Genomic DNA, 23094 nt, shown 5'->3' with positions numbered 1-23094 from the left:
GGTATACTGTTGCAGGTCCAACGCACGTGGCCGTCAGGGGGCAGACATCAGTCGGTGAGCTCTCGGAGAAACGTGGCTCCCTGGTTTGTTCCTCACCGGCAGCAATTATAGGCGCGCACACGTGCGTACACGCGCAGTCAATAGATAGATACAATGGATTTAAAAAATACATACTACGTCTGTCTCAAATATGTCTCAAACATAACCAAGTTCATAGAACCAGCAGGTAAAAAATAACAATAATACAAGAAAGTAAAATGTAATATCAGTCTCTGGAAAAGCCTCCAAAAGAAAAGGTGAAGAGTTTATTTTAAGCCTTAAATGTGGTCAAAGTGGGGAGAGAATCCACTTCACCCTAAACGTATCAAACTCCACAAATATCCTTATTCAGACGTGCCATTAAGAGTCCAATGTATATGAGGTTTTTATTTTTATGATATTAAAGTAAGAAATAGAAGTAGGAGAGTGAGAGTGAGGGAGAAATAGAGAGTCTGGTACGGTAGCCAGAGGGCGGTGGCATTTCTGTCTCTGCGTAAACGGAGAGAGTGGAGAAGGAGAGAGCGCACGGAGAGAGAAAAGCAGAGCTTATAGTGGCAAGGCAGCAGCGCCGCTGACACGAGTGAAGGGACCCCGTGGCGATTTCCACCACCTCTCTCTCCGCACAGCTTAACCTGCGCCTTCTGAGACGGACTCCGACATCGGGACTAGAGGCGATACACTCAGCCACCTTTTGGTTTTGGACTCGTTTGATTAATCAGCAGACCCTGAGGTGGACGAAAGGAGAGGGGGGGGGGGGTCCTCATTTCCCCCACCGCGGACCGAGGAGTTGTGTGTGTGTGTGTGTGTTTATGTGTTATACGCGTTGCTTGTAATGGGGAAAAGTGGACAGAGAAGTGGAATAGGACACGGGGGTTGCAGCTTGGTGAGGATGTGCACCACGCCGGGGATCCTGCTCCTCCTGGTGCTCGTACACCGAGGAGTCGCCCAAGGTAAGGCTGGAGAGCGCGTCTTCTTTCACACCTTTTTATTTTTTCTTTAATACACTTTAATTGTTTCAGAGCGATAGAAGCGTTCATTCATTGCCGAGATGCGGCTGTGTGCTAGAGGCGGCATGCCTGTCAGTAGGCGAGGAGGCAGAAGAAGCTCCTGCCAAGGGATGGTTTTACTTTTTTATTGTTGCTGCTGCTGTATTTACATTTTAAATTGAGCTGATGAGGGCGATGCTTTCCGGTCGCGTTAAACCGTGCGTATACGTGCGCATTTCCCTGACCCGCTCGAAGTGTGCGGTGCCCAACTGTAAGGCAAAACTCGCAGCCCACGTTTCCCTGTGAGGAACGACTAATAAGCTAATTAATTTAGGACGATAGAAACGTACACGCTTTAATAACTCATAAAGGCTGCATACTACCTGAGAAAATATGGTCTCGACTCGCTATTGAGAACCACACACATAATGTGAATGTGACTGTAAAAACTCCCGAAGTCCGTGTCCGAATTGAACAGTGCAGTGATTTTTTTTGCCTGTTGGTTCGATGGATGCGTTAATGAGCTCCGATCCGAGCTCGCAGTTAAATTAAGGTGAAAACACTGTGAAGGGCAGGACTTGGACTCCACGATCAGCCGACTAATGTCTTATTGCAGAGCGCTTCGCAGTATAGACGCGACGCTTCGCTGCCCGGATTGGAAAATTGATCAGAAGTCACAAAAAACTCACGGCCGCCAGAAGCGTATAGAGGTAATTATACGCTGCAAACCTCACAACAACAACAACAAAAAACCAGGAGTGCTCAGAACAAACGCGCTGCAAACATCACGGGTGCAGTTGGAGATTAAATGGCACATCAAAGCACCATCATTAGCTCATAAAGAGAGTTCCCCCTATCAGTATTTAAAACACTAGACGATGAGGTGTTGTTTATTAGAGCCGCATCGGCACTATAATCCCCCGGGGAAGTATAGCAGGCATATTAAAGTGATATTTCTGAGGAGTGACGTGCAGCCAATCGGCGGAGGGTACCCGCAGGTCTCGGTGCGGACTGAAGCCCGAATAACGAGCCGAACTTTCTGCCTTCTCGATATTATAATTTCCATGTAAGAGCTCCGTGCCAGCCGCAATGTTGGCTGCTCCTCCGAAATGCTGACATATACGAAAATGTCTCTCTCACTCTCAGTGACTTCCTCTGGTAGAACTCGTGCCCTGTTAACGTTCATCCAAACGCATTAATGTCTAACTCTCTGTTGTTTTACCAAGTTGATTAATTCACCACTTCCCCCTGTTTGGCCTCAGTAACCTCAGAGGTTTGACCTTCTAACAGGCACTTAAGGTGCGTGTCATCCTCTATTAATGTCTAAAAGTATAATATTCCATTATCCTATTAGGGCCCTGTGTTGCTTTAATGTTTAGCCTCCATTATATAATATATCTGAATGCCTCTCAGGGGATACAGTGGGCTGGCTAGTCCACACTACAGTGCAGTCAGTAAATTGGTGTCAAAGTTGCTGATCCGTCGAAGGTTTTATTTTTTGTGCTGAATTTGGGAAGTAATTGGACATGATGTTGCGGCCACCTTAGTCTCTCGTTGCCCAGGGGAACAAGATTTCAGCAACACCCACCAATATTCATTATGACCGTTCTCTATAGGTTGACTGTTAAATCAATACATTGCAATTTAGGTACACGATTTGAGTAGGCTTTCACCAACCTCCGATAAATTGCAGCTTGGCAGTCAATTTGACTTTGGTGGAGAAATCGTATAATTGGAAACTAAAACAGTTGATGCTTTTCAGGCAAATTAAACTCCTCAATCTTTGTCCCTCATCCTGCCCCCCCCCCCATTTTTAAAGTTTGTATTTCTGGTCTTCTCCTAGATTGGGCTTGTCTATTATGTTCCCTGTTTGTTGTTTCTCTCTTCCTCCCAACTTGACTCGTGTCTCTGAAGTTGGTTCTTTGTGTGTGAGGAGCCGCTCCATTAGTTGTTCTATTGAATGGGGAAAACACACAAACACATTGACCCAACTGTGGGGGGGGTAGGTGTAGGAGAAGGGGGGGTTGCTCTGTGTACATAGCTAATCCTCTCTGTGCATCAGAGCTGGATTCAATTCCCACTCTATTCAGGTAGAGATTTTCCCTCAAATTACAAACTGTGTTTCTGTGGGCATTTTGTCTTTGAACGGAAAAACAAATGGTTGTTTTTAACCAAATGAATCTGCTCTTTAGTTCTGCTCATGCCTCATTGAGTGTCTTATGGCCAGTTGCTGCCTCCAGTTTAATGCTGCTGTGGAATATGTGGTTTGGTGTGCTTTAATAGCTGAGTTTGTTATTGAGGTCGTTAGTAATTATGTTCATGGTGATGGTGTTTGTGGAAATGATGCTGGCACTGCTGTGGATACAAATATTCAAAATGTTCAGATGTGAGAAAGGTTATTCCGCACATAACGGATCCACATTTTCTTTCAGCACTTAGTCATTTAATCTGGCATGTAGACATCTTGCTCCTAGCTTTGCAGTGCTATAGAAAGTGTGTTACACAATGGAAAAGTCTCTTGCACGCTTGTGCGCACACAGACGCATGTGCCCTTACAATGAGAAGAGAGTGCGTAGTTGAGATCCTCTAATGCCAGCTTGAGTGCGTGTGTCCGCCTTCCGACTAAGGCCCACCCTCAAGCCTCTTGGCCTATTAAAAAGCCATTAGCTGAGCCCCCTACATTTGATCTGGAATGAACGGGAGTGAAGACCACTCGACAAAGTCCCCTTGTCTATTATGATGACTAAACTGCATTGTAGCCATGTTCTACAACTCAGCTGCTGAACAGTGTTCCTCTCAAACATTTGGTATGTTTTTGCGATTTTTGTTTGGCTGTTTTGGGTTCGAGTTACACGCGCTCGCTTTTCAGTGGCATTTTGTGTTTCAGCTCGGAAACCCTTTTCTTTAAATGAAACAGAAGCGTTTATTCTAGGATACCTTTTTCTCACTTAGTAGGTGTGTTTGTGTGAATCTGGTGGTGCAGAGTTGTGTAGCTGTACTCACATGAGGAGTGTGTGTATTAACTTGGCAGGTTGTTCTCAGAACTCCTGTGGTGTGTGTGTGTGTGTGTGTTTCTGTGCACACATGTGTGACAGAAAAGTCTATACTTGGGAGTGTGATTTTGTACATGTGTGTGTCAACTTGGCATCATAACAGTGCTCCAGCAGAGCTCACATGGTATTCTCTTGCATGTGTGTGTGTGTGTGTGTGTGTGTGTGTGTGCGTGATCTTGGCATTATGATATTGCCAGAGCTCCCCTGCTGTCTCTCATTATGCTCTGATCCTGTCCCATGGTGCACTGCAGCCATCCAGGGTTCAGTGCTTGTGGGGGACGACGTCTGGGAATTATTGGAACTAAACAGTCCAATTTGATTGGCCGCGCTACTCCAGCGACCGCAATGCGATTGGCCGAGCAGGATTTATGTGGTAAATTTAATGCCATTTCTGTATCAGGGCGAGAGAGAGAGAGGGGGATAGAACGAGTAAGAGAGGGGAAGGATGAATGGATGAGGAAGGGAGAGATCTCTCTGGGTGGTTTGTACCAGCTTTGATCACTCCACTAGGACTTGACAAGCTGACTGACTGCCATACACACACACACACACACACGCTCACACACACACACACAGACACACACTCGCACACAGCAAGATAGTTCTGCAGTCAAACAATGCTGCATTCTGTCTGCGTTCTGTGCGTGTGTGTTTGAGAGCATATAGTGTGTGCGTTTGTGTGTGTGTGTGTGTGCTCAGCCAGGCGTTCACAGGAGTGTGTGAAAGGAAGTCTTTGACTGTGTCTGGGGTTGTTTTGTATAGAAGACCCTCCTGCTGCTAGCAGCAGCCTAGTGGTGGCAGATTTCCCTCACCCTCTCTGCCTTCTTTTTTTTTTAAATACATTTTTTAATTATTGTTCCTCATCTGTACGTTTTATAAACCCTATACCTTAAGTGTGAGCAGTGATTATACGTTATACACCTTTTCTCCATCTCTATCTCTGTCCTCCAGTCCACGTCTTCTGTTAGCTGCTGAATGTTTTTTTATACTGACCTTTTTTTCTCTCTCTCCCCTTGCCTGTGGCCTTGTATGTTCATCCATTCACTCTGTAGATTTAATGCTGGACCTTCTGTATCCAACAACATTTGTGTGCATATTATATATACGGTTTACTTGGAACTCATAGCAATTACAGCTTGGCCTATTTCAAGAATCAAGAGCCGGAACGTGGGCTGTTTGTGAAGCGGCAGAGAATTTTTTGGAGGCATGTTTCACTTTGAGGAAAGCAGAGATGAAATCCGATTTAGAAGACGCAAGTGTGGTTTTCAAAAGGCTGTGTCGACTATGTGCGTCACACCGCTTGCACCATTTGCTATCTCTCCCCCTCTGCAGGGGAAAACCCGGGATGTAACATAAGAATGCGTCCTTCTGTGTGTGTGTGTGTGTGTGTGTGTGTGTGTGTGCATTTGTGTCTTTGAGCGTGTATGTTTACTCGAAAGACGGGCTGAGAAAAGAGAAGAAGCTAAATGTTCTGAAACTGATTCCCAGCGTCTCCTGCTGTTAGGCCTAATTCCTTCTCGAGTTTCATGTAAAGATCTGGAATTATGAATTTTTCATGGCCCGCGAAACCTAAGGCCTCATTTGGTGCTCTCATTTCCAGGCTTTTTGTTTCAGTTAGTTGTGTGTGTGTGTGTGTGTGGGGTGGGTGTTCTGAGAGAATGCCGTTTGTACCCAATCAATGGCCTCCTATATAGTTCCCACTGGTCCCATGCAGTCCTGCACTGCAAAAAATTTAAAACCTATTTAGTCTTTTTAACCACAGATTTAGATGTACTCTTACTTCATTATCTTTAAAGTCATATTATTAAACCACACTGCAAGATCAAAACACAAGTATTGCAGTAAATGAGCTGCTTGATCATAAGCATAGGAAGAAATTCACATCATCGTGGAACAGCTAGTTCACAGAAAAATCCCAAAATATTATTTTCGACAAGCTAACTCTGAGACGCATTCTCTTGTCATGTATTCAGCCTACAGCCGGGAGAAGCAGGGCGTCTTTGATTCCCACAGTGAACAGTTGGACTCGGTGAACTGAAGCCACCGTGTGCCAGGCCACAGATTTTTTGCACCGTTGTCCATCGTCTCAATTCCTCTTTCCTGTCATTTGTCCCCATTTCTCTCAGCCTCTCTGTCCTGCTTTCTCTCCTTCCCATCTGCTACCTCTGACATTCTGCTTGCCTCTCTCACTTTTTGCCCCCCTTTTATTATTCTCTTCTTCTGCTACTGTCTCTCACCACGCTGTCCCCTTTTCTCTAGTTAGATTTACACTGCTTAATTAGAGTGTGGCCCAAACAGTGGACATATTGTTGTGCATCTGAACGGGGCCCACAACCAGCTGGAGATGCGTGTTTGCGTGTGTGTGTGTGTGTGTGTGTGTGTGTGTTTGGTCACAGAAACATGGTGGAAACTTATCAGTCACACACACATCGTTTCAATACAGATAGATGGAAAGAAAAAAGGGAAGGGAAGGAGACAGGTATAGAAATGGAGCTCCACACCATGCCAGCTGCTCTCCATTGAAATCTCGCCCGTATCTCTTTTTTTAAGGCCTTGCTTCTATCCACAGCCGGCAGCTTAGGCTTTTCATGGTCTATATATTCTTTTTATTTGATACCGTAAAACCTCCAGTAAATAGCCCGGGCTGGTTTACTTGCTTCAAAACACAATGTGCAACACACTGTGCGTATTGAAGACAGGCGATTACCGGAGAAAGTTTTTTTTTTCTTTCTTTCCTTTCTGTGTGTGAAGAAACCGACTTCTGCTTCTTCAGCTTCATCCCCCCGTGTCTTCCTGTGTCTGTCTCTGACACTTTGTTTGGATTAATGGCAAAGCACCAATCTGCCACGTCTCCAGATTTTTTGCTCGTGGCACTCGTATTAATGAAAGGCTGCAAATTTGGTGATGTATGTATCATTGTTGAAGTATATTCACAGATTGCTGCAGTGCTAAACCTTTATGAGCCAGGGCACTGCACAGGTGCCCCCCCCCCCCCCCCTTAAAAACACACAAATGCAAAAAAACAAACATTTCTAAGTGTGTGTGCTCCGTTCGAAAGAACAATTCCACGAGTGCAGACACACGACCAGCAGATGGGTGCTTTGGCTGAATGGTGTGTTTGTGTGAGCAAGAGAGTCTTATTTGTGTCACCATGAATATGTAATTAATCTCCCATTGACAAAAGACGACGCGCCTCAGCAGGGGGTCCACGAGGCGGGCACCCCGGGTCCTTTTTTGTTTCCACTGAAAGCTTGTTATGGGCATTGTCCTGTTTTGAGAGAGTGAGCTAGAAGAAAGGGACACGTTTAAGATAAGATCTTATAAGGAATGGAGAGAGTGAAATAGAATGAAGTTGGGGAGAAAAATAACTAAAAGGGAAGATTTTATTTAGTTTTTTGGGGTTGAGAATTTGATTGAAAACAAAGCTGCACTGTAAAAGCCCATTCAACTCCTGGTTGAGGGAGGATTGGGGAGAGGAGGAGGAGGAGGAGGGAGCGAGGGGAGCGAGTGAGCAAGCGGGCTGAGCGGCGTTTGGAAGCCGCCTGAAGGATTAGTCTTTCTCTTCTTCGTATCTTTCGCCACTACATTCTCTCTTCCTTTCTAACTCTACTTTTCCTCTCCCGCTCTCCTTTCTACATCTCCCCTTTATACTGTTGCACTTTTTCCCTCTCCTTCACTCTTTCTTGCTCCCTCAATCCAACGCCTCCCTCCCTCCCTCCGCTCCAACAGTAACTCTTTTCTACCCCCCCTCTCTCTTGCTCTCTTCGTGCCAAAACTGTCTGGTAATCTAGTGGTCCATCTGAAAGAATATGCAAAAAACCTGAAACCATAATTACTATAATCACCACTGTAACTTTGTACCTCCTAGGCTTACGTCTACACTCTGTACGCACACGCAAACGCACACACGTTTTGCCTGCTTTGAAAGAGTACATTGTAATTCTGTAGGATGCCGTGAAAAAAGAGGATTTAGCATGTCTTGTAAAAAGGTTTTTGGTTGCCTGTTCTCCTGCTGTAGACATGATGTAATTTACTGTCGTGTACCTTGTGTAGGCTTAGCAAAACAAGAGACTAACACACACACACACATAGGCAGGCAGGCAAGAAAGCACAAAATCGACAGAAACATTCAGTTAGAGTTTATAGTGTATGATCGATACAAAGGCACCGACACACTGTGTTGTAGACTTGCATATGGTACAAGTCCTTTCACTTATTTTTGCTCCACACCGGTTGTAATAAGGAACCCGGCATATTTTTCTCCGCGGGTGACAAGATTACGTGTAAGCAGTTTGCTTTGATTCATTCGAGCACAGCATTCTAAGTGGCTAATGAATATGGGCAGTACTTTGCTGAGAAGGCATGTTTGTGTGTCCGTTGTGTGTATGTGTGTGGATGAAATATCACATTGTTATTTCCCAGAATTATCCATGCACACAGCGCTTTTTTTTTCCTCCCTCCTACTCCCCCAGAGGAGCACAGGTAGGAAGGCACTGTAGGTGGAGAGAAAGCGGAGAGAATAATGACTCTCCACATTTGCTTCCTGAAATCTTTTGTTCTGCGGGGAGAGAAAGCGATTGTATATAGGGGTGAAAAAGGCAGAAGAGCCAGGCAGAGGCAATGCTGAACGAGTGGGAGGGAGATAGATAGTGTGACTGGGATATGGGGACATCAAGCGCGGGAGAGAGATAGGGAAAGACTGCAGGGTTGGTAATTAATCACAGAGAGGGAAGAAATTTGATGAAACACCGCAGTGAAAAAGGGACAGCTGAATAATTTCACTCCACTTTAATTTACAGTCATACAGAAACTTTGGTGTTTGCATCACCCGATTTTTGCCTCTAGAGGTCAGGGGCAATGGGATACAGACTCAATGCATTTAAACAGATTATGTCCTGAAGAGCAAGTTGTAAGAGTTTATTGGTCTGTGAACATCAGGAAATACAGATAGATACAGTCGCTGTGAGCTGCACTGCTGGTTTCCAGTATTAATTGTGTGCATGTCATGTGATTGAGAAAATCATTCAGAAGCCCCTCTTTTCCTTCGACAGGACAAAGGGACAATGTGCCTGCCTGCCCAAGGCTAAGTGCAAAAACTGAACTGTTTAAAACTGTAAAGTCTGGTTTACTTTGCTCAATGAGAGCGACATCCGGACTAAAGACAATAGCTGGCTTGACAAAAAGAACAAAAATAAAAGTTAGCTTTCCTTGGTCTGCGAGTCCATCGACGAACACGTCTGAAGAAAGTTTGCTCTATGAGTGGAAGCTACCAGTTGTATAGAAGTTTTTTTTTTTTGTTTGATAAAAAATGGATCCGCCCATTGTCTGTGTGTTTGGTTGCCTTTGTTTCTGTATGGAAAGAAAGAGAGTGAATTTATTCATCACTTGTTGCCAAAGTCGGACTGCAGAGAATAGATTGTTTTTCTGCAGGTTCTACCTCTACATTACCATGGTGTGCACTTAATACCTTGTGGTTTACTGCATGCTTTTGAATGTCTTTATTTGGTGTGCAGAGCTTGTTGTGCAGGTTTTGTCCTATAGAGAAATCACTTCAATATTGAGAGGAATAAGGAAGGTGCAATATGAATATAAACATGACCGGTCACTCCGGTATTGGGATCATATTGAAGGGAAATGCAAACAGACTTCAAGCAGATTCTTCCAAACACAGTATAAAAAAAACTGACCAGATGGACAGCATAAATAACGAAAAGCAAATAAGATAAATCATATTTATTTTTGAAATAAATTCAGTTCAGATTAAAAATAAGACTAAAATGTATATTTTCATTTGCTAATACATCAAGACACAAAAGGCCTTTTATTCAGTGGCCTAAAAAAATCCAGAGAGTCAACTGTTCGCCACCAAGTTTAATAAGCACGGAGTCAGCTGCTGGTGCAGATAATCAGATATTACTTTTGGGGGAAACACTGTTTCCAAAGAGGCTTAAACTAGACGGGGTGATGATGAGGTCAATGGATTAAAGCTTTAGAGTTGTTTTGAATGATTGGGAGATTTAAGATCTTCTCTCCACCAACCTCTGAGTGAAAGTCATGTTTTATTACGGGCGCTCCACATTGTGACTCAGCAGTGCAGCTATTAAAGTACAGACCCACTGCCTTTGTTTTGTGCCGTTTCGGATAGGCTACGCTTTGTTTTCATTGATTCTCTCCCACACAAACTGTGTGTGTGTGTGTGTACAAATGACTTGTGTGTGCTAACTTGTTAGCTGTGGCCTTCTGATCTGAGCCCTCTGGCCCTCCGGGCTGTATTGTCTCACAACATTTATCGATGTTTATTGAAAATAAACCTTTGGATTGAGCCGAAAAAAAAAATCTCTCTCTTTCACTCTATCTTACTCCCGCTGCTTGGCATGTTTTAAATTCCCATCCTCAAGGATTTCTGTAAGGCTTTTAAGGCTTGTACAGTTTTGTACAAGCTTGTACAGTTTTTTTGCACTTAAAGTTAATTGTAGCTCATTATGCAGTTTCTTGGAGGAGATCAGTGGAATTTTACAATGTTTTTCATAATGCAGCCCTCTACCATGAAGTGCGACTTTGATGCTTATATTTTGGTGACCGTTTATGCTCAAAAGGACACAGGCTCTGTGTGATATGATGTCCACCATGCTGTTATTTATTGTCTTGGAATGATCAGTTTTTGGGATCCTAAATCCGCAGATGAACATGGCGAGATGAAGGGACGACATAATGACACTAGTTTGTTCCTCGCTAATAAATAACGTCTAACAATTTTCCCTTGATATTCTTGTGTAAACTACAGTTCTCTTGAGCTGTCCCATCATTATCCCATCATTATAAGATGGTCCCTGCTGTGATCTGACAGCTGATGAAATCTAGATGCAATTCAATATGGAAGTTTCACACACACACACACACGCTTGATCTGAGAAGTTTCACAATGACACGTCATGAAACGTTAAACAAAGGAGGAAATGAAATGGCCACATATGTACGAAACAGACATTTCCCTCTTTCAAATGTTGTCTGTACACTGTGTTTATAATTCTTCATTCTTTACTAAGTAAAAACAAGACAAAAAAATAAAATTCCTGGTCTTTTACCCAATGAATTTACAGTGCTACTTTGATGTTGTAAACAACTTAGTCATAATGAGGAGCACTATTTTATTCTGTCTGCAGCAGCACTGCTTTTAATCTGAAGGGGGTTAGACATATTGTTTTCCCAGCATCATTTAGCTCTAATGAATGCGTTTCTATTTATTTTTGGAGGGGTTGTTACAACATCAGATAGCTCTTTGTCTTGCATGTTGAACTAACTTGTATATCTTTAGAAAACAAGTTGACAATAACAAGTATGAAGAGCCTTTTTCTAAACAAATGATTGCTGGTTTTGGATGACGTAGTTCTGTAGTCACTTTCCCTAAAGATGGAAGTGAATGCCCACTGCAGATGATTAAAATCCAAATTAAAAGTAGTGTGGCACATTTTACATAGAAATATAATTTACTTAATTTCATTATGGTGATGATTTTATGAAGATAATCTTTTCCACCACTTAAAGGCAGAGTTGGTGATATTTTAAAACCAGCAAGAGTACGATGGATAAAAAAATAAATAAATCAAAAAAAAGAATCCAGTCCCGTGTTGCCAACTCTTTTCCAGTGAAAGTATCCGCACCAGCTCCAAAAGTTGCTGAATCTAGCATGAAAGTCTGCAACACTGACAGCCCGTCCCTTCAAAGCCATTCCCCGAAAATGATTTTCATTATCATCAAGAATGTAAACAACAAACATGGATATTGTTGGTACTCACAGCTGTTGAACTAGCAGCTTGTGGAACACTCAGGTAACAACCAGTGAGTGTAGGGACAGAATACGTGAAGGTAGACCGTTTCAACAAAAGTTTCAAAAATGTCTTTTTGAAGAAGACCAACCCATGCCTTCAAGCACTTTGAGTCTTCAAGCACTTTGAGTCTTCACTTGTCAAATTCAAAAATGGTGTGTTTTGTATTAGGACAATTGTGTCTTTTGTTTGTGGGTGCGACCTCTTGAGTCGTATTGCAATTTTTGGGGCCTTTGTTTCATTCTCAGCTCACAACAAAGCCCCAGCTGAGCTGTCTCTTCACAGAAATAATAGAAAAGATCTCTTCCCGATAGTCCCAGCAGTGAGGAAAGTTAATTTGACACAACTTGCAGAGCCCATGATTTAATGAAGTGCAGTAAACGATCACAATGAACCACAGGTGTTTCATATCTGCGGCTGTAATCCAGCACATTTCAGAGGGTTTCAGACTCAACTGTTCACCTCCACCAGATATTCTTGCTTTTTTTGTTGTTGTTTTTATTTACTTTTGTTGCCATCATCATCATCTCCCCGAGGCACAGCTGGTGTAGTGGTGCAGTAACGGTTTTCGGCACACAAACTGGCTCACTGTCCAATGACATGTGGCGCAATTGGCCTGCCAATACTGGAACAACACACACACACACACACACAGTATACTAAGGGACAAGTGACTCTGCCCTGTTGAACACTAGCATACAAGGGGGTTTCCAGACATGGCAGCCAACACACACACACACACACACTCACTCACACACAAACACACACATAATGGCACTGGATGGTTAGTTTGGCAATTAAAGTAGGAGTGTGGACAGACACTGTGTCTCCATATGTAGCTGTTGTGCCCTTGGCAGGTTTGGTATATCCTGTCACCCTCTAGACCATGTCTGATATGTTAGCAGTTGGGAGTTTCAGAAGGGCGGGAAAAGCCACCTGTACTGTTGTAGCAATCCGTTACCTTCAAAGTTTAATGCCTAATTATGTTTTTGACATTTTTTTGATTTAGCCTAAATGTTGTCTTTTCCTGGGCTTACAGTACGTTATCTGATTTTATGAATAACACAAAATACATCAAACAACAGTTTTCACAGGCCGAGTAGTACTGTACTCCTTGTGAAAAGTCAACTGAACCGTGTGTAAAAATTGGTGAAATGCTCCTTTTTAAAGGTTTTGTGTATTCTTAAAAGACCAAAAGTCATCAGACATTCTTTGTTGATTATTTGGGGGAAATTGAGTCACGTTCCAGTTGTTCCATTTGAGAATAAAAAAATATATATATATAGATAAATACAGAAGTTATAAGAAAAATATAAAGTTATTGTACAGTTAAGTCAAAATTGCTCACTTTAGATATAAATAAGTAAATTATGGTGTTATAGCTGCTGGCAGGGGTTAAACAAATCCAAGGGCCAGTCTATTGACTCAGTGTCTGGCACTCTGAAGATTTGGTCCAAAATATTGTGATGTTTGAATTTGTCTGCATTTTAAGTTTACATGTGCACTAATATTCTGACACCTACCCTGTTTTGGATCATACTGGTGATGTTAACATGGGATTTAGAGCGACCAAGCCATTTATCTCAATGCTTAGTTGGAGGAAAAAAAAGGTTGCCTGTGTTGCCTGGGCTTGTGCGTCTTTGTTAAAGTATACCCATCCTTTTTAGGGATTCATAATCACCCTTGGCATTTCACCAGCATACTATAGAGCACTACATCAGACCTGGACATCTACCTCAAATAAATTGGTTGCAACTGTAACAGCTGCACACAATTTCAATTGTTGCCTACTTGTTGAAATGTGCTTCATGGCTGGTCCTCTGTGGCAAGTAGCCATCTGTGAGCTATGCATTTAGCATTTTGAGCCAGTGACATCATGTGTATGGGGTTACTTTTTCTGTGAGCAGATGAATGAGCGAGAGACTTGTGTCACGGTGTCAAAGCAGGGTTATTTTACCACATCAAAAGAACAATAAATAAATGTCTGTGAGCCTCCCTTCGCTTTCTCCTCATCTCTGTTTCTCTTTTACACTGTCTCCTCTTCAATCCCTCTCATCTTTCTCCAGTTTGGGCCGAGTTTCTTCCCTTTTCTCCTTCCTTTCTTTCTTCCTGTTTTCCTTCCTTCCTTCCTTCCTTCCTTCCTGGGGGAAAGGGAGATTTAAACTTTAAACAAAAGACACAAGGAGGGAAACTTTGTAGAAACATTTGAAGTTTCCCCCTTCTCTGATCTGAGAAATGTCATCCACACCCAAGGAACAGTTTCAAAAGAAGCAGAAAGTAGCTGACTAAAGCCAGACAATGCCCACGGCTCTCTCTAGCTCCTCCAAATCCTTGTATTGTTGCTGTAGTTATTTGTGTTGCTTCTTCCTCTGGGCCCCTCCAGGGTTTTTGTTTATCTCCGCTCAGTGCTGAGGTCTTGTCAGAAAATGAGGGCAGGACTGCTGTTTTGGCCCCAGGTCAAGTCGTAACTCACAAAAGTTTATGTTGTAGTTTGAAAATGAACCGAAACCCACAGCTAATGACAAACTTGTCAGTTAGTTCTGTTCAAATTTTGTGTCTTTCCCCCAACCTCCCCCCCGGATTTTGTGGAAGCATCTGCACTGTTTTGCTGTGTTCATTCGGTAGTGGGGAGCTGCAGGAGGGAGAACATGAAACGGAAACATTACCTGCTGAACAGACAGCAAGTCACTCATCTCGAGTATCCTGAAATCACTTCTAGTTAGAGAACCATGAATATAAAGCCTCTTGTAGACCGTTATAAATGTCATCCTTGCATGGCACCAGCTTACGATGTATTAACCGTGACATAATGAAAATACTCCACGCCATATTGCCGTTTTATGGAGGTGATCCTAAATAGGAATTTGATTGTTAAATTTATTTTCTGTAAATGAGCAAAAGAGAGTGACTGAGCACGGCATTAAGTTTTAAGTGTTCGAGAGCAAATGTGTCACTCCTCGTTTCATCTCTGGCTGAAAGGCACCTATGTAGCAGGATTCAATCAGGAGCAGTCCTCCTCACTGCGCTGCCGTACAGTTTAAGTCCTTTAAGCTTTTAGTTCCATCACTTTTGGTCTTTAGAGCAGAGGAGGAGAGGTGTGTCAGATGAATTATTTACAGAGCACGGAGTTAAGATAACAAAATGCTTCAGGGTTTCAGACAGACCGGTGCCATATGGGGTTATACAGACGTTGTAGTGACCTGTGCATTCGAGATCTTAGGTGAGGGAAATAGCAAAGTCCTGATATCTTGAATTATATCCAAAGGGTCTATTCATTAAAAAATGACAACAAAATATATTTTATTTAGCCACATCGAACCATGTAAAGAGTTTTCATTCCACAATGAGTAATCATTTCAGCAAAATATGCGTCTCTTAGATTTCTGCTTTCACCTTAAGGCAATCGTGGTGGGCAGTCACACAAAAGAAAACAAAAATGTAGCAATTAGGGTATTGAACTTTGCAAAGAGATGCTTCTAAATATATTTTTTTCCAACGGAAATATGTTGCATTGCAGACATTTCATGGACAGATGCTGCTGTTGTAGTCTTAGTCCTAGCACTGTAGACGTCACAATGGTTGCAGAAGTTTTTCCCTCAAGGAAATGCCACAGAGCTTCAATAGTATCGGGTCGATAGGATGGCTAATGAAAAACAAGGTAACCACTTTAAAGTTGAGACGCCTTTTGAACTTCAGTCTTTTTTAAAGTGGTATTTCAGGTGAGGGTTCCCCTATTTTGTCTCCAGTCGATATCTAAACAAGACCCTCTAATCTGTGGAAACAAAACCAATTGTATTCAGGTTTTTGTAGACCAGGTGTTGCAACCAATTTGCCTCGAAGAAAATCAATCAAGGCAGATTTACCGTTGGCCCCATGTTGGGTACATACAATTGTTTAACACACACACACACACACAAATGTCTCGGAGGTCTGCTTAAGTAGACATTTAATCATCGAGGACCTTTTCCTGCTGGCTGCTTCATTGAGTGGATCAGACACACATATACACACAACTTGGTGTTATACACACACACACACACACTGTCGCGTGGCAGTGTATTGATTCTCAGTGTTGTTCTTGTGCTGTTGGTTAAACACGACAGTAATAATGGAGCAGCATTGTTTAGTCTGCTTATTAAACTGTGACTGGCCGACATTGATTGCTGTCTTCTGTTTTGGGAATGCGTGTATATATAATTTATGTGTGCGACTTTGACTTTGGGGATGAGTGTAGGTGTGGGCGTCTAGGTGTGTGTGTTTGTAGCTAGCCTTGAGAAAGAGGAGTAACTATGGCAGGCAGGAAAGACTGAGCTTCTTTCACTACCTGCAGCAAATATGGAGAAAGGAAAGAGTGCAGAAGACAGCGAGGGCAAAAGAAAGAATTAGTGAGCGGTAACTAGTCACTGAGGTGTTTGGCAACACTGTCAAGAGGCAGAACTTAGTGAGACGGACTACAGATGAGAGAGAATGAGGACTGGAGGGTTGCTAAAACAGGGTGGGAGAGGGATGGGAGGAGCAGGTGAAAAGAAAGGAAAAGGCAGGAGGTAAGGGGGAGAAGCCACACGCTACATTTCAAGGCTTTTATCAGCTTCAGGAGCACTATTTTAGTCACATTTCATACCTGCACTTCTTACACAGATCTATAAAAATCACTGCTGCATCACTCATATGTCTGATTCCTAAAATAGTGCTGTTTTATGTCTACAGCTGGAGTGGAATCTGGCCCTGATCTATACATTTCAGAAGTAATTGGTCCGGTGCTATTTCTCAAATATCAAACTGATTGAGCATTTATTGAATAAATATCACATTTTCTTTCTTTCTCTTCGTCCCAGATCAACCCAGAGGCAAATCTTTTCCGGATAGAACTTTCTATCAGAAATGAACTGAAGTGTTTCAATGCATCTTCGAAATGATTAACATATGACTTAAGTGTAAACTGCATTCAGGTGCATTTATGAAGTGCTATCGCGTGTGCTTCAACAGAATTAATTGAGCTCTGTGCATTTCCAGTCACAACAAGCTGTTTTGATATTACGCAAGGTTATGCCTAAAGCCCTTCGAGCAGCCATGAATTATTCATGATAACTTGATATTGAAATTGGTCATTTGTTTCCATGCCAATGCGCTGTGAAAGGAGAAGTACAGAATGCTTTAGCACCCAATAAGCATCAATATGTTTTGAATAGACACTGGGAGCATCTAATATTAGGTACGTTTCATTATAATGAACAGACACTCTGAAGCACCTTGGACACTTCAGCGTTCCGCACATCTCCGGCTCAGCGGTTGAATTGGTCTCTCTGAGAGGGAGATGCTTGGTCTGCATTTTCTGCTCTATCGTTAAAGCTCTTGCCGGTTTTTCTGCTAGCACACACACACGCATGCTTGTGCGCGTACATACACACTTAGGGCAGGCACATGCAGTAATGTCCGCCGCAAGCCTACACACACTTTGGTATGCATATACATGAGCATACACACATTCACAGCATAGCGACTGCTTCTTCTCATTTCCTATGAATTTTGAATATAGGGCAATGTGGTTGTCTTTTAAATGGAAATAAGTGGCTTATAGCTTTTTCCAAAAATATGAACAAACTCAAAAGATCTGTCTGTTTGAATTCAATGGTTGCGTTTACTTGAAATATTGGAAATGAATGCTCCTCGAAAGAAAAGAATATATTGTTATAGCAATACTTTGGCGGTTCAGTGCAATTTCAGTTTTTAAATCATAAAAGGGGCTCAGCGTGAAAATGTGCCGCTGATGCAAACGACGTTGCTCGGAGCCGTTTCTTGTACATCTTGAGCTGTTTGGGAGGCTGCTCCATTCTCCTTCTTTCTCACTTGCTCAATCTCTTGTCCTGTCCTCACTTCCTTCCTTTATTTACCACCATTTCAGCGTTTTCCCCCCTCCAGCAGCAAAGGCCAGAGGCACTGTCCCCAGGTGGGGGGGGGGGGGGGGGGAGTGGGGATGTTTGTGTGTGAGATAGTTCAAGATATTGTGAATATGCAGAAGTGTCTGAGAGAGAAAGATAGCGAGAGTCTGAGAAAGGGATTGTGTGTCCCCTTGTGTTGGTTTGTGTGCACCGCCGTTCCTCAGGCTCTCTAATTGGGATACGGGTTCTGTCTGTGCTGTGCACCAACCATTTTGATGTAAGTCCCACATGAGCATCGCTGTAAATCTTGATAATGGTATTAAGCTTGTTGAGCCGGTCTGGGACTTTAGCCTGCAGTGTGCGCATGCAGACACGCGCGTGCACACACACACACACACACAAGCAGAGTGTGGCTTGGGCACTGCCTATTAATGTCGGGAGGACCCTCATGCTCATATACTGTACACTGTAGTCCAAACTCTGCCCATTACCGTTGCACAGACGGACCTTTGTGGCACTTACGACAGCTGACTACCTGCTATAAATGTATTTCAGAGAGCCATGGGGATATAAATATACATATACACATGCATACTGCACTTCCAGAAATGCAACATTGAGCTCAGTCCAAAGTTAACGGCTTTATGCAAAATCAAAGTGCTGAATGTGTAATACATCAGCACATTGCAGACATATTTGGGGTAGGAGAAAGTACTTCAGCAGCAGCAGCTAATTAAAATGCACATCTAAATGATGTGACGGTCAGATACCAAGTGAAACAGCACTCTATGCTATAGAGGCGGTTAGACGTGTTCTTTTGTTGAAAGTGTCACAGCAATAGGTATCGTCCTGTCAGCATATAGTCAGTGGGCGACAGAGCGAAATTACGGCCTGTCTTGATTGGTTTGAGCAGCTGTATTTGTACAGTGAAGGTACTGAGAAAGTTACGCCACCTCAGCAGGTTCCAGACATATTGAGGCTAGTGGGAGACATCATTTTATTTGAAGCCTCTGCCTTCCAACTCAGTGGTTTTTGTACTTTTTGGGAGACAATTGATCCAAAACAGCATGATAGCTGCAACTATTGTCAGTGCAAATGAAAGTAGAGAAGTGTCCTGTGCTGTTTTACAAAACCCATAAAGAAGTGACTTGAAATGAAGGTGAAGCAAGTTCATCTGCATTGAAAAGGAGTCGCATTATACTATCCAGCTGGCTGATTCTGTCACTTTGTTTTTTGCCTTTCATGAACACATAAACCACTGGCTTGTCGAGTCATTGCAGCATTAAGTCAAACTGTCTGAATTAAGCTCATTTCAAGACATTTGAAGTCAAATTGCATTAAAGCACTGGAAGGCGATTTGGCTGGTGCATCTCTTTGATGTAATGCAAATGTATCCGTCACTTAAACTTTTTAAGGCAGTGAAATTACCTCACAGCAAGCTCCTTAATCTGTTTATTTGTTTTGTTTGTGTTGTTGATTTGGAACAAGTCATGTCATGACAGGTGGATTTTTTTTTTTCTGACTCCAGGGAAATGATCTACCAACATAGCAAACATCATTTGGTTTGGTATTGTAAGATGCACATCATAAGTCTGTGTGAAATCATGTGAAAAAAACAAAATGCGCTGCATTTCAAATGACATGAAGGCTGTTTTGAAACTATGTAAGCAGTCTGTCCTCTTTACTCCCTGCAAATGCAAATGTTGTACCAGCCAAGTGCTGTAAAAGCTAATGAGAGTAATGGGGTCTAGTGTACTCAGTGATGGGCTCAACATAAAGGGAATATGTGGGGGTAAGACGTACTGCAATATATGGGAATAGATGCCTGCAGCTGTTCGTGCTGGCTCCGGCTCAGTTTATGTCTCCATCTCTCAGAACAGATGGAAAATATTATGATGCTGATGATGAGGGAGAAGGAAAAGAGTGAAACACGCAGACGACAAGAGGATGAATAAGAGAAGTAGTGACGACAAATAAAGAAAAACAGCATGAAGGTTAAGTTCCCTTCGCAGTCCGTTAGATGTTTTAAGAGACTTTTCAAGAAGTCATTATTTCACATAACTGTCAAACAAAATCTCAGTCGCATGTTTTTCTTTCCTCTTATTGTTGACATAAGCACTGGGTGCAAAAAAGCGCTGCGCTATATATATATATATATATATATATTAAGGACATGTCCCACCCTGGGATTTTCATTACAGCATCTGGAAAACACAGCAGTAATCATGTCTTATTAGTGTCAACAAACACATTACTCTGCAAACTGCAGTATGTGTCTTCAAATCACAACTTGAAAAAACATTTAAGCAGACTTGCAATTTACACATGGAGATAAATACACACATGCTCACAGCTTCTTCCAATTCCCTATAATCCCTCTCCTTAACAAATTGTCTGAGAGTTTGGAGTTTGTTAGGGGAAACAAGAGGGAATTTAATCGGCGTGACACCAGCAGGGGAATCTAATAAGGGAGACACCAGTGGGGCTTGTTTAACGATTTTTTCGTTTTGCCTTTTTCAATTAGGGTACCTTGCTGTGATCTCTGCTGAGTCTGTCGCTCATTTTTTTGTAGCTTTCTCTCTCTCTCTCTCCGTCTAAATCAATTTCTCTGTCTGTCTACCTGCTGCTCTCTCACACTCTCTGTTGGGCAGTTTGCCTTCTGGTTGTTGCGGTTCCTCCCTCTATCACTGCAGCAAACACACAAGAAACTGAGATTTGAATGTAGTATTTAAAAGTACTTTCCATATACTATGCAGGGTATGTTAAATCACATTAATACGCTAGGTTTGTAAACTCCCACAGTGAGATAAGGAAGCAGGTCGATAGTAGTTAGGCTACTATGGGGACTCACATCATCACACATCAATACAATTGGGCTCATTGGATCCAAGAGATTCTCGGCTTTCCAGTCAAACCCAGTTTATGCAATTCCAAGACTGTTTAAGAACCCCTGTATGCAGAAATATATAGATATATATTTTTTACTAGTGCCCTTAGAGTCATCAATGAGAGTGCTGTGTTTTGTTTTTGCGTTGCTAGTGTTGTTCTAAACATGGCTTTTCTTCAATCATCAAGGTGATGCTGTACGCAGGGGGAATAAAACTGAAACAGCAGACGGCTGCAGCTGTAGCTAACGGCACCATTGTTTATGTCTTACTCACAATTCAATTTTTCTTTTTTCATGATGGATAGGCTGATTGGGTCTAGCAGCCAACTACCCCAAGTCTTTGCCGTGCTGTTGGACTGAATGCACTTTAGTCGCAGACGCCCGTGTCAAAGAATATTGATAGAAACCGGTTAGATTTGGCTCTGCTGTTTGATGAAGCTCTCACAGAAGGATCTGAGCAGGGACCAGATTCTGCCGGGATCTCATCCTCCTCTAATAAACATAGATGGACATGAGGTTTTCGTTAAAATCAACCACATCAAGAAGCTTCTAACATAAGGGGGCTAATGGGAGGCAGCAGTAATAATGAGAGGTGTCAAGTTATAATGGCCGTGCCACACACCTGTGTTGATATGATTGGACGTACTAGTCAGCTGGCAACTATGCAGCTGGTAAATGAGCCGGTGATTGTGAAGCATGAGAAGTCAACTAATGGCAATCAGCTAATGCAAGTGTGAATTCAATACCGCCTGAACTAGCGCTACAATCAACTCCTCTACAGTGTGGTCCGAGAGGGGATGGAGGAAGGGTCGTCAGCTGCTCTTAGATCATTTGTTTTACCACTCAGATCTACAGGGACTCAAGCACATCATGTGTTAAAAGTAATTAAGCCACTTGAATGTACTGGGCTAATAATGGTGATGACATGAATGAAAATAAATGCAATGATTTTTGCTCGAGGGCTTGTCTGACCTTCTGACGGTCACATTACTTCTGACCTATTAGCTAGCTGGTACTGCTGCTCTGATCCACCCTAGCAACATGCCCTCCCCCCCCCCCCCCCCCCCTCCTCTGTCACTTTGTCTCTCCCTCTCTCTCTCCATATGTACCTCATGTCCCGAAGATGTGTCATACCTCCACGTCTGGACTGTCGGGAGACATTTACAGCTTCATTATTACCGCGGGTGACGAGGCGTTCCGTTACCTCGGGTGACAGGGCGTTCCGTTTCCCCTGGTGACAGGACATTCTGTTGCCCTCAGTGACAGGCTGGGGATCATCGGGCTTCAAGCAGGAGCGCAGAGCTGCTGCGGCATGTGCAGAGAAGAGACACGGGCATGCCATGGGTTGTCTCTCCGTGTGTGTTTGTGTGCGATAACGCGTGTAAGCTGGTGGATAAGCGGGTGTGAGTGTGTGATTTTTTATGACTGTGTTAAATTGCAACTGCCCGAGGCCCTTATTTGTGTACAGTACGATGATTCCATGTGTAAAAAAAGGCAAAGAAAAAAGTTTGGTGGGAAGAACAAAGATTAGAATCAGAAGGGTAGAAATGAATGCAATGTTTGTTTGTGAATGTGTGTTCTTAGAGAAATGGGGAGTAAAGGGCGATGGGGAAGGCTAGCTCTAGGAAACAAAGTAGAAGGGTAGCGAAGGGTGAAGGAGGATGCACTTCACAGTGGAGAGCAGCTCCGCATGACTGTGCACTGCCCCAAATCTCAAACCGTTTCCCTAATTTATTCACTACACCCGCAGTTTTTATCTTAAGACAAAAAGCCGGTCAAGTAGATGTATAGTAGCTGACCATGTCAACTCTGCCTTACGCTTATAAGCTTATAATGGAGAGTTGAACCCGAGTAAATAGAGAGAAACATGCAGAAACGGGGTGAAATATCCAGCATTGTAATCCTTATCATAATAACTGCTGGAAGAGGTGTTTGAGTGAGTGAGCTGTGAAGTTTGCAGACAGTTGTGCGCTCTTGGCAGGCTCGCAGTGGGAGGGCGGCTCCTGGACCCTTGGACCCCAGGACTCATGCATGCACAAACACGTACGTCATTTCCATCGCTCTGCCCTTAACTTAAGCTACACTCACACTCCATCCCGAACACAGAAGTCACTTCTCTTCACTATCCATCCATCCATTTTCCACCGCTTATCCGGGGTCGGGTCGCGGTGGCAGCAGGTCAAGCAGGCCGACCCAGACCTCCCTCTCACCGGCAACATGTTCCAGCTCATTCTGGGGGATCCCGAGGCGTTCCCAGGCCAGCTGGGAGATGTAATCTCTCCAGCGTGTTCTGGGTCTTCCCCGGGGTCTCTTCCCAGTTGGACGTGCCTGGAAAACCTCCAGTGGGAGGCGTCCAGGAGGCATCCTAATTAGATGCCCGAACCACCTCAGCTGACTCCTTTCGACGCGAAGGAGTAGCGGCTC

General features: G+C 43.2%; 1 protein-coding gene across 2 annotated transcripts in view; it reads left to right on the top strand.

Annotated features, from left to right (window-relative positions):
* Positions 1–551: 551 nt before the first annotated feature.
* Positions 552–23094, top strand: part of LOC116388399 (netrin receptor UNC5C-like) — a 171047-nt gene continuing 148504 nt past the window's right edge. For both annotated transcript variants that reach the window (XM_031856204.1, XM_031856203.1), the window contains exon 1: positions 552–989. In XM_031856204.1, the coding sequence (XP_031712064.1) occupies positions 872–989 (118 nt within the window). In that variant the 5' untranslated portion in view covers positions 552–871. The remainder of the gene's footprint in view (positions 990–23094) is intronic.

The sequence above is a fragment of the Anarrhichthys ocellatus genome, unplaced genomic scaffold, assembly GCF_004355925.1.
Source record: "Anarrhichthys ocellatus isolate YVR2014 unplaced genomic scaffold, GSC_Weel_1.0 scaffold17, whole genome shotgun sequence".
Classification (NCBI taxonomy): Eukaryota; Metazoa; Chordata; class Actinopteri; order Perciformes; family Anarhichadidae; genus Anarrhichthys; species Anarrhichthys ocellatus.
This window is presented reverse-complemented; position numbering and strand designations above follow the sequence as displayed.